Consider the following 12,843-nt stretch of genomic DNA (forward strand, 5'->3'; position numbering starts at 1 on the left):
TTTAATAAAATAATATGCAAATTATTTATCATTATATCAATTACAATCCACCTACCCTCCTTATCTGTAAATACGGAGTGCAGTGTATAATCTACATTGTTTTTAAATAAAATCATAACACCCCTACTGCTTTTTAGACCGTGACTAAAGTATATATCCCCTCCCCATTCAGATCTCCATTTTAACTCATTTCCTGAATTAGAGTGTGTTTCCTGCATACAAACAACCTGAATGTCGCTTTTATCATTTAACCAAGTAAAAATTTCATTCCTTTTAGAGATATTTGCTAAACCATTACAATTAAATGAAGAAATTCCTATAGGCTTGTTTTTATTTAACATTTAAATCTTTATCAATATAATATAGTGGCCCAACAAAATAAACTTTTTCCACACAAACCACGCACACACATACACTCACCCTACACATACCAACACACAACACAAACCAAAAAACCAACATACCAAGTAACGTTACAACCCACCTCTCTCTAAAACTACAGTCCTCCATTGTCCTTTACTCTTCCCTAGGGTAGGTAACGTTGTCTCTTCCCAAGAACTGATCACCAGGTAGCTTGTTTTTGTCCCCCCTCACACTTTTTCATAGTATTCAAATTTACCACTTTGAGCAATAGTCCACTTTATCCATTTAGAGTCCATAATAAACAGAAATCTCTCTTCTCCACCTCAATGGCCCCATGAAAGCGTGAAAGCCAGTTATTTCATGTTAGGCTCGTTGCTTAGAGACCATAGTTGTGTGCGACGTCATCAGATCGCGCGATGTTTACATCATCTGGTCATACTACAAGTTACCAGCGCCGTCCCCTCCAGACAACCAATATGTTATCTGGGAATTTCGATACAAAGCTCCATTAATGTAAAGCTTGTCCACAATTAGACGCGTCGTTTTGTCCCTTTTCCTTGCTTCCGACATGACTGGATAAAGTAGCCTTCGTCTCTTCATAATCTCCGGAGGGAACTGATCCGTGATGGAGAAAGTGGATCCTTTCAGTTCCCGACCTCTTGCCATAATAGTGGATTTATCCTTCGACACAGCCAGTTTTGCCACGATGGGTCTAGGTTTATCCTTCGCTTCTTTGGGTTTCCCGATCCGGTGCGCTCTAGCAAGTTGAATGTTCTGCACCACGGATTGCTCCATTTTTAACTGCTCCGTCATGAACTTTTTCACCAGCTGCTCTGTGACTTGGTAAGTTTCCTTCGCTGTCTCGCGCACACCATGGATTATTATATTATCTTGCATACTCCGACTCTGTAGATCCAAAATGCTTTCTGATATTTTGGTATTATTTCCTTGGAGTTCAGTGGTCAGTTGTTTGAGATTATTGACCTCTAATCTCAGCGACGCGTTCTCTTGTTTGAGGACGTCGACCATAGCTATATAGAACTCCAGTGATTGTTTCATATCTTTCACATCTTCCGATAGTTGATTTAGCATGTCCAGCTTTTGAAGTTTGCTGTTCACGCCGTCTAAAGCGTCTTTAATACTATGTATTTCAGTGGTAAGCAAACAGTCCTCCTCTGTGCCACTTGAGCCCAGTTCGCTTCTTCCACGCTTACTCTCGGGTTTTGCCATTCTGTCGCAGTATGCGTCGATATAGGACTCCAAACTTTCAATTGTCTCCTGCGCAAACGATTCCAGTTTCTTATATTATATAAAGATTACAGATTAAATTGGGTAAATAACTTTTAAAGAGGGGTTTTGGCCTTAACGGCGTCTCAGCGTACCATCCCACCTGCCACCTGTGTCTTCACCTGATCACGGTGAGTAATTACTGACAGCAGGAATCAAAATATCTTCTTTTGTGTTTAGCAGAACAAAGAAACGTACAGGTTTGGAAGAACTTGAGAGCGAGTAAATAATGACAGAATTTGACATTTTTTAGGCTGGATTGTCCCTTTAAGGCTTTTCAATCTGGCATTATGACCCAAATACATTATTGCTAGATTTTACTCCACTAAAAACTGGCACTTATTCAAATGAACCGCACAAAGCAATCACAGCAGAGTTCGTTTTAATCCAACCAAACCTGCCAAATGTGAACATGATCAGTGAAGGCAGCGTTAACTTGCTTTGCATCAAGAGTCTTCTATATTTGTGCGTGTATTGGCTATTTTACAAAGATTTTAGATTATTTTGATGCAAGGATCTTATGAGAGCTTGTTTCTGCCACAGAATAAAACATTTTAAAAGATAATTGCGACTTTTTATCTCACAATTGTGAGTTTACATCTCGCAATTCTGACTTTATTGCGACTTTATAAGAAAATCTAAACTTGCAATTGTGAGAAAAAAAGTCAGAATTGAGGTAAAAAGTCGCAATTAATTTTTTTTTTACATTTTTTTGTGGCAGAAACAAGCTTCCATACAGTAAGTGCTAGGGTTGATGTCATGAACATCTTTATTCTGTCTTTTTTCCAGGGTCAGGGTGTGGTCAGAGAGTGGTTTGACATTCTGTCCAATGAGATCATCAACCCGGACTACGCGCTGTTTACACAATCTGCCGATGGTAAGTGACATCATCTCTAAAATGCAGTGTAGCAGGATCCAACTAGCCAACTTCATATTGGCCAGCTGCTCTACTGAAATATCTTCTCTTCTGTCTGTAACACTCATCAATTGATATGATATGGAAATAGAGTGACAAAAAAGTGTAAAAAATAAAAAATAGGATTCAGTTCATCCTTGCAGTTGATGCAGTTCCCCTTTGAATGGGTGTGATATGGATTTGATTTTTTACGGACATACAATATAAATTCTATGTACATGTTTATTTTCAGTGAAAAACATTTACATTCTATCCACCTCATTTTGCAAAGTGGAAGCTATTTTCTGTGACTTCCGATTCATTAGCCTGAAGAATAACAAAATGCCTTTATATGAAAAAATAATTTGCGCTACAAACCAGCATGTAAAATAATACATTTAAGAATATATAACAAATAACAGTTTGCAGTAGCAAGCAGCATGACAGACAGTTTTAGTACAGCTCAAAGTACTGGAAGCGATGAGACCGGAAGGGTTGACAAATTGAAGTTACAAATGTCCGCTCCCGCTCTTACGTTAAAAATAAGGTGGATAAAAATACAAGTGCAGGAAATCCCACTGGATTGAACAATCACCAGGGAAGAGTCTGCTTTTACCATGTTGCTCTTGAAGAGGGGAAAGTTCGGAGCTGATCTGGCCCAGCAAGCAATTCTGCGTTTAAAAGACGTCTAACAGCGTCCAAACACAGCCCTGACGTCTAGGCTAAAACAAGGCAGACTTTGGGCTGTCAGAGAAAATTTTATAGACGTCTAAACCACATCCAAAGAATAGACTAGTCATCAATTAGATCACAAAGAAATGAAATGAGTTAAGAAATGAAACCAAACACCTTGTAATCACTGTTGACTTTGCGTACATGATGGAATATCACACATCTCGCAAGTTATTCTGGCAAAAACGACGTGTGACCAAATTCAAGGTTATTTTGGCTAGAAGTGTGTTACTCACAGCCGGACTATATTGGGTCTATGGTTAACGGAGACGGTGAAATTGTGGCTATTGCTTGCTGGGGGTGATCTGAGCCAGACGAGACAGAGAAGGCTTCTCTCAGTGTGGGGGAAAGCTCTTCGGTCTCTGTCAAAGGGCGGCTTGATGTTGTCTGAGGGTCTGAGGACCGTGAACTCAGCTGGGATTGGCTGAGGACATCATCATCACCCGCTGAGAGATGTGCCACATGCAGGGATTGGCTCAGACTCTTGAGTCTTTAAATGAATGCCTTCAAAATCAAATCAGCAAAGAGATATTGGCAAGTGGGAACCCACCTTCAGAAGAATCATCTCCTCTGGGATATATACGGAAATACACAACATTCCCATCCCTTCTCAGATACTCTGTGTTGTGTTTAAATATTTATATATATGTGTTTTGCATGTGTGTGCATGGATTATTTTTATTTATTTATTTATTTTTCATTTACAGGTACCACGTTTCAACCCAACAGTAATTCCTCTGTAAATCCAGACCATCTGAACTACTTCCGATTTGCTGGTCAAATCCTGGGTCTGGCTCTCTATCATCGACAGCTGGTGAACATCTACTTCACACGCTCCTTTTACAAGCACATACTGGGTAACACACTCCACTCTCAGAGTCACTCTGAATCCGCACATTTCTTTTTACATTGACTCTGTCTGTTGAACTTGTTCTCGCATGCATATGTGTACAGATGAACTTGTATAGACATTCTTGATACGCTTTAATCAACTGAGTGAACTCAATACATGGCCATCAGGGTTTGAAATTAACACCCGCCAGATACGGGTAAATATCGACAGTGGCTGCTAACGCTGTCAAATCACGAGCCAATTTGGCGTGTTACTAAACGTATTATGTTTACTCTCTTTGCTGGGGAAGTTTGTGTAAGACTAATCTGCGCAGATTTAGCGCAAATACTCGTGAGTCTTCATGATATATTAAATACAGCGTATTGCGCAGAATCTGCTCAGATCTGCTTACTTGAACACACACGTCACAACCATAGACTGTAAAAAAATATGGACGTAGTGTCCGTGACGTCACCCGTAGGTTTCTGAAGAGCATTTTTGAAGCCTAAAGTGGGCGGAGCCGGCCGTCGCCATCTTGGCCTTGCGTCACTCCCGGATAACAGAAAATAGGCAAACAGGCGGGGCGATGAACTAAAAACTTTTTCGTTTTTAGTTCATCGTTGTAAACATAGTCTTACATAGTCTTTTCCTGAGTTCTCATACTTTGTTTGTTGAGTGGAGCTGAGGAGCATGGCTATCTGAAATCACCTAGCTCGATGTGATCGAATTAGCTGATGATGTAAAGCCAATTAAACGTTCCTATTTTTGCCCTTCGAAATATTATAATAGTTAAAAGACATGGCTACAAGTGAGACTGTGTATTACTTCGAGAGTGTTTGTGTGTGACAGTGATTTATGTGCATACATGTCCGTCACTCTTTCATGGTCCGTCAGCGCGGCATTGCTCAAGTTCGTAGAGAGCTTATTCAGTCCATTTTAAATTCGGATTTTGGCCGTCTCTCAAATGGGTAAACCATAGATATATCGCCTTTGAAGTGCAAGTAAATGCGCTAGAAAATCCGCGCTCATTCATGTGCATTTATTGCATGGACGGAGAAAGCGCCGACGCCTGCATGATTTCATCTGACGGTACATAAGCATATTATAATCCATCTGTCCCGTGAGAGCAGAGCGAACGAGTATTTATTGACGTTTTAAATTTGAAAACCCCCCAAAGCAACGAAATTGTCAGACATCCATTAGTGCAGGTTCACGGAGGAAAACAACTGAAATACAGCGCTGGTTGTTCTCTCGAACGATAACGACGGAATCCAAAGACGTGGGCTTTGTACCCAAGTATTAAATTGTATGAAATAATCCCGAAAAAAAGCACAAACACTGCAGAGATGGCAATTTCAGCAGCAACTTTTGCTGAGGTGAAGTGACGGCTAGTAACAGCAGACAAACGGCTAGCACTGACAGCGGCAATCCATCTGTCACTCAAGTGGCCACTGGCCACACCCTTAAATTTAAATATTAATCAACTAAACGGACGAGTTATAAAATAATTCACCCCCCTCACAGTTGTTATGAAGGGCAAAATTAGCTGTATAGACCAAAGCCACATAGAGATCCAGGCTGTAAACATATTTTTTTCTGCTGTAAAGTTGGTAATTTTAACATGAGGGAGATACAGATTTGACTCACTTCTGCAGCCAGGCCAAGCGGCCAGTCAATGAATTGCAGTTTAACTCACTTCCGTGTTGGTTTCAAGAGAGAGACGGGGAGGTTGCCGCTTGGTCACAACACATTACGGCGCGCTTGTTCATTTGCATTGAAGCAATAGCAAAGATTAAAAAGCATTTGATTAACAGACATTGTTATTTTCCAACATCCTCCATTTTTGGGATGTTCTTTGTGCTGTATTGATCTGTCCACCTAAAACACAGATGAAAGAGGAAGGGAGGAGACGGCTGGATGACAGGATTTAGTTTAAATAAGAAATGAATGTATGAAATCAATTTTATTATATATATATGGCCGGAAACTTAAACATTTAGTACCCTGATGGTCATTGTCATTGCGCATGATTACAAGCACAAGGATCAGAAATTGTCATATGCATCATGTACCCAATAAGCCACACACTGATCAAGCCAGTATTACGGTTTGTAGAGTGGGAAAAGTATGTGCATGTTAACAAGAGTGTCTGATACATACATCACGAGTTAAAATGTGTTTTGTGTGTGATCTCTGCAGGCATCCCAGTGAGCTATCAGGATGTGTCGTCCATTGACCCAGAGTACGCCAAAAACCTGCAGTGGATCCTGGACAATGACATCAGCGATCTTGGCCTCGAGCTCACCTTTTCCGTGGAGACGGATGTGTTCGGAAACATGGAAGAGTTCCCGCTCAAACCAGGAGGAACTGCCATTCAGGTCACACAAGACAACAAGGTAATATATATACATATTGTCATTGTTTTCAGTTAGAAGAGTCTCAGTTCTCTTTTATAGGCAAGTAAACTATCTATATTTACTCAGTATATATGTGTCATTTAGAGCATTTATTTGCAGTAAATAGCAGTTGGTTAAAATGGTAACACTTTACAATAAGGTTCATTAGTTAACAACCAACATGAACTAAGAATGAACAATACTTCTACAGCATTTAATAATCTTAGTTAGTATTCATTTCAACATTACTAATACGTTATCAAAATCAAAGGTTGTATTTGTTAACATTAGTTAATGCACTGTGAACTAACATGAACAGCTGTGTTTTTATTAACTAACATTAACAAAGATGAATTAATACTGTAACAAATGTATTGCTCAGTGTTAGTTCATGTTAGTTAATTAACTAATGAACCTTATTGTGGCGTTACCGTTTTAGTGTTACTAAAAACATGTCTACATCAAACCTCTGGAATCATCTGTAAGGGAACATTGGGGTAAGATGAGCCAGTTTCCAGGCTAGTTAATATTCATTCCATTTGAAGCTAGTCGTGTCTCTTTGTAACCATCATGCTTTAAATAATTTCCCTCATTAAAAACTCTCACACATGAAATCAAAGGTACTTTAGAAAATAAGATGAATTGTAATTGAAAAAGCAGTTAGTGGTATTCGTCCTCATTGCAGTCGCCCAAGACTACCCGAGTACAAAGCGCTGTCTCGATGGTGGTGACGGAGTGAGTGATGGTTTGATTTGTGCTGTTTCTGTGTGTGTCAGGAGGAGTATGTGCAGCTGGTGACGGAGCTCAGGATGACCCGAGCCATTCAGCCTCAGATCAATGCTTTCCTGCAGGGCTTTCACACTTTCATCCTTCCCTCGCTCATTCAGCTCTTTGATGAATATGAGCTGGTCAGTGGATTCCTCCTCTCATCTCTGCATGAGACTCCTGCAAAGATCTCTTTATGTTCTCATGTTGCAGTTTTCATTTGGAGTTTCTCTCTGCTGTTTTTTTCTCTCCTGTGCTCACTGAAGAAAAGAAAAAAACAAATCATAGTATGTTTTGTAGTATGGATTAAAACATCAGCAGGTTAATGAGTTCTGTCAAACACATCCTGTATATAGAAGATTAATCCACAACATAAACATATTACCGCTTGCATTTGCACTGCTGTTGCTGTGAATGCACAAGTAAACGAATCAAGACACACGGTTTCTTAACCGGACGCGATGCGATTCCAGCGACAAGCAATTTGTCTGTCTAAACCAGATGTGACGCCACAAAATCAATTAAAAACCACAGCCAATCAGAAGAGTGTGTGGGCGGAGTCTCTTTTCAAGCGCACTGCACTCGTAACCAAATCAATCAAAGACCACAGCCAATCAGAAGAGTGTGTGGGCGGAGTCTCTCTGCAAGCACACTACATTCGCAAAACAAATCAATCAAAAACCACAGCCAATCAGAAGAGTGTGTGGGCGGAGTCTCTCTTCAAGCACACTGCACTCGTAACCAAATTAATCAAAAACCACAGCCAATCAGAAGAGCGTGTGGGTGGAGTCTCTCTGCAAGTGCACTGCACTCGTAACCAAATCAATCAAAAACCACAGCCAATCAGAAGAGCGTGTGGGTGGAGTCTCTCTGCAAGTGCACTGCACTCGTAACCAAATTAATCAAAAACCACAGCCAATCAGAAGAGCGTGTGGGTGGAGTCTCTCTGCAAGTGCACTGCACTCGTAACCAAATTAATCAAAAACCACAGCCAATCAGAAGAGCGTGTGGGTGGAGTCTCTCTGCAAGTGCACTGCACTCGTAACCAAATCAATCAAAAACCACAGCCAATCAGAAGAGTGTGTGGGCGGAGTCTCTCTGCAAGAGCACTGCATTTTTAACATTACATAATTTTAACATTAAAAATGTAAAATACATACAGAGTGACTGAAACAATCTTTGTCAAAGAATACACACGTTTGTTCATGTCTGTAAACTGAGTTTACAGTTCAAACAGTTTTGTTTACTTCAATTTATTTTCAATTTCTAAGGTAAATTATTCATTGCAGCTTTCAGTATAGCTGCCAAAGGTCATGCAAAATGATTTTCAAACTCACGTTAAATTATTTTAACATTAAATAAAGCACAAAATCAGTACCCGAGATTATCATTGTCATACTTTATACTTTACATTTCTAAAATAGAATCGACGCGTATTGCCGTCGTCGCTGGTTTGGACAAAAACTCAGATTAAAAGGGGCCTTGTATCGTGTGTCGCGGCACGTCTGGTTTGAACACGGCGTTACATGCTAGTACGCTGTTGCCGTAACAACACACTACAAAATCCTAAACAAGTCTCTAAAATATTGATATTTTGAGAGAACGGTTTCTTTAAAAGTCTTAGGCCGTGTTAGAAATGCCTAAATCAGAGCCTGTGTGTGTGTGTTTATCTGCTGCGGATGCTTGATGGGATTGAATGTGTGTGTTTGAGTAGGAGCTGCTGTTGTCAGGCATGCCTGAAATCGATGTGATGGACTGGAAGAGGAACACAGAGTACACTAGTGGCTATGACCTGCAGGAGCCTGTGATACAGGTATCCCATCAGCACATACACAACTATAATTCTCTTCCAAAGGGGTGGAAGATTGTAAAAAAAAAAAAAATTGTAACACAGTATATTATCAATTTTTACACATCACAGTATACACATTTATTAATAGTGAGAGCACTTGTCAGAGATAGCAACAGTAGTAAAGGGTAAATGGCTGAACAAAATAATTGTTACAGTCTTTTATTTATTTTTTGCAATGTTGTAGTGATTAAAAACAATACACAAAAATGTATCATTTCACAAATATCTGCTGTGTTATAGTCTCAGTGATTCTATAGCCCAGCCTGTTTCAGCCAGACGGTCACAGACTTACATGTGTGTTTGTTGCAGTGGTTTTGGGAAGTGGTTGAAAATCTCACTCAAGAAGAAAGAGTCCTTCTCCTACAGTTTGTTACAGGAAGGTACGTATCGATATTTCCTCATGCTGTGTTCAGGCACTTACAACAGCAATTGCTTGTGACACTTATAGGGTACAATAATTCCTTCCTGAAACTAAGCTTTAAGATTCTCTCTCCAAATTTTCTGCCTTTAAAAGAAAAAATGACTGAGAAAAAGAGGGAAAAAATGGAGAAGGAGAATTCTTTGGTGTCACAATTTTAAGGATGGTTGCATATTTTGTAAATCCATTACATGCAAAATGTTTTGGTAATATATTTAAAATCGTTTATATATATATATATTATTACTATGTTCTTGATGTTGTGTTTGGGCTCTACTAAACCAGGTTTTCATGCTTGAATGTTAAATACATTATTTCCCCATATTCTCCATTGTTGCAGCTCGTCTCTTATTTTCTTGACATTACTGTGAAATATTGTTAACATATAGCATAACTATTACAGTTATTCCCTGTTAAAATAGTGTATTTTAGTGTTTCGTTTCCCTCCCACAAAACAATTAAACCTTGTTATAGCAGAAAAAGATCATGAAAATGAATAATAAAAATAAAAAAAGGTCTATAGTTTTTTTTTCTCCTTTACTTAAAATATTTTATAGACTACAAATACCTTTTTTTGTGAGGAAAGTCACTTATTATGTACAATAGTAATAATAACCCTCATATAATTACAAATGATGTAAATCCCTGATACACTAATCAGAAAAGACTGAAAAAATGCATGAACATTTATGAATTTACACTATTTAAGACTGATCTAAGTAACCGTCAGTTTAATAACTAACTCAACCAGGCCCCGCCCCTTTATTCTGCGTATCAGTTATTTAAATTAGGAAAATTGTGTGTTCCTCATTTAAATAATAATTCAATGGAGTTCAGAAACAGTGACACTGATATAGAGAAGAACTGGAGCTTTGCAGAGCTTTTTCAGGCTCAAACAGCAACATAATACCCTTTTTTTTTCTTTGTCTATCAGTTCAAGAGTCCCTCACGGAGGATTTGCTTTTCTGATGGGCGGCAGTGGTCTCCAGAAGTTTACTATCGCCGCTGTGCCCTACACATCAAACCTACTGCCTACCTCGAGCACATGGTGAGAGTGAGACTGGAGCACTAGAGGGCACTGTGGCTCTTCTCGTGTTCCTGAGCTGCTTTATAACATGGATGATGAAGGACAGGGACCAGGAAGAAAAGAATAACAAATAAAAAATAAAAAAAGTGCATGTAATGAAACCAGTGTGACTCTCACAATGTAGCATCACTTACCCATCTCTCTGTTTTCACAGCATTAATATGCTGAAACTCCCAGAATACCCCAGCAAGGACGTCCTGCGTGATCGTTTGCTGGTCGCACTGCATTGTGGGAGTTACGGATACACCATGGCGTGACGCAGGCTCTTGCGTTTGCTGAGACTTCTGCTGTATGGACACACAACGCACACATGACTCGGTTCAGGGATTCTTCAACACTACAATTCAAAAGCCTTTAAATGTAGAGTCTATGACGAGGACATCAGTGGAAAATGACACGAGTTCACGAGTTCATGAGTTCACGACACTCCAGAGGCTGATGTGCATGTATGAAAGGAAGTCCAGGTCACATTTCACCATCAATTCGAAATAAGAAATTATATTTTGCATAAAGAAAATGAAGCCTTTTTAGGGCCTTTACAATTCATTTTAGATATCCCCATTGCTGTAATAGTCTTGTTTTCTGTATTACATCAAAAATCATTACTATTATACTTTTTTTGTTTTTTATTATTAAAATCAGCACCTTTTTTCACAATTTTTTTTTTTCACAAAATCTAATTTGTCATAAAAATAGGCTATGCATTTAAATATTTCTTTTGAAATGTTTTGGTGAAATGTGACCCGCATATGTTCTTGAGCGGTTTCATGAGGTTCACTCGTATGGCCTGTTGGATTCATTCATGCAAAAGTCAGTTTTATTTTACGTTGATAACTGTATTCCAGGCTGTATTATTTCAGCTATTTGATGCTGTTTAACTCACGCCATGCTTCAGTTGCGTGTGTGTGTGTGTGTGTGTGTGTGTGTGTGTGTGTGTATGCATGTGAGATGGTTGAATATTTATAGCTGATAAAGTCAACACATTATTGAAAATTGTTTTTCTGTCGCATTGATGTGTTTGTCTCTCGTGGCACACTTTCACTTAGTGTTCTTGACTGTTTTTTTTTTTACTCTTATGATTATTGTGCCATATATATTTTTCATGTACTCAAATGTATTTAGTTATATATGGGGGTTGTCATCATAGTCCAAAAATTCTTTATTTTATTTTTATGTCTAAATCGCTTCTGTGCAATTAAGTTATTCTGTAAAAGTATCAAATAATGTGTTCGGGGTGTGCCAAATATTCTCACCAACACATCATAGTTTCCTCTTGTAAAACACGGACCATTTGAAAAGGGAAGTCGGATCATTTTAGGAATGTACAATATCTTTACTATTGGTTGTGAATTAAAGTGAAAATGTAGATTTATAAATCTATTTATTCTAATTTATCATCATGATTTGGGATTCAAATTTTTTTTTGTACTTGTAATAACGGAGAAAACTGCACAATCTTTTGGATATTACAGGTGGGCATCAAAAATATTAAAGTATGGATTTTATTACAAATGAAGCTAACTATTATTTGTTTGTGTTTAACCATTTTAGCAGGTTTCAACAAGCTTTATTTATTATCTTTTGGATTATAGCAGAAACTAAGCTCTGTCCAACAAATGTTTTTGATTCTTACACTTTTTTTTTTTTTCATGATCATCTTGAACACAAACTTTTTATTAAGTTTGATACTTTTCATTCTTCATTAAAAAAAAAAAAAAAAAACATTTTCCCTGAAAATTTGCAAGAGCACGATAAAATGTAGAAATTGCAAGCTGACAACACGTGACATTCTTCTCGGAGCAAGACGAGCAAAAGCTTTTTAAAAAATCAAGGTGGTTTTACTGGTCTATATTATGCTGTAGGATAATACATAAAAATATCTTGATCTTTCAGGCATTTAACCAAAAACCCATTGAATTTAGGCTGATGGAACCAGAAATGCTGGGTCTGGAAACGGTCTGGGTTTTGGCCTACAAAAATACGTCACGCCTGCAGCGCTTCATTAGCCTGGAAATCCAGACCTAAATCTAAAAGATTAATGGTCTGGCATCGACTAATGAAAATCGGCCAGCTCGAGGGGCGGCGCCAAGCATGCATTTGAAAATCTCACTGCACGCAATTGGATAACACTACGACCAATCACAACAATAAACCCCATACACTTAGCTACCAGCGGAGCTAACTAGTAGATTAGACTCTTGCCGTATTCGGTCGGC

General features: G+C 38.6%; 1 protein-coding gene across 1 annotated transcript in view; it reads left to right on the plus strand.

Annotated features, from left to right (window-relative positions):
• The window catches only part of hace1 (HECT domain and ankyrin repeat containing E3 ubiquitin protein ligase 1), a 39,281-nt gene extending 27,138 nt beyond the window's left edge, over positions 1–12,143 (plus strand). The window contains exons 17-24 of the mRNA XM_084435270.1: positions 2,440–2,527; positions 3,985–4,134; positions 6,309–6,505; positions 7,282–7,413; positions 8,985–9,083; positions 9,432–9,502; positions 10,475–10,588; positions 10,782–12,143. Of these exons, the coding sequence (XP_084291396.1) occupies positions 2,440–2,527; positions 3,985–4,134; positions 6,309–6,505; positions 7,282–7,413; positions 8,985–9,083; positions 9,432–9,502; positions 10,475–10,588; positions 10,782–10,884 (954 nt within the window). The 3' untranslated portion in view covers positions 10,885–12,143. The remainder of the gene's footprint in view (positions 1–2,439; positions 2,528–3,984; positions 4,135–6,308; positions 6,506–7,281; positions 7,414–8,984; positions 9,084–9,431; positions 9,503–10,474; positions 10,589–10,781) is intronic.
• Positions 12,144–12,843: the final 700 nt, after the last annotated feature.

Source organism: Rutilus rutilus (assembly GCF_951802725.1).
Source record: "Rutilus rutilus genome assembly, chromosome: 17".
NCBI classification, from domain to species: domain Eukaryota; kingdom Metazoa; phylum Chordata; class Actinopteri; order Cypriniformes; family Leuciscidae; genus Rutilus; species Rutilus rutilus.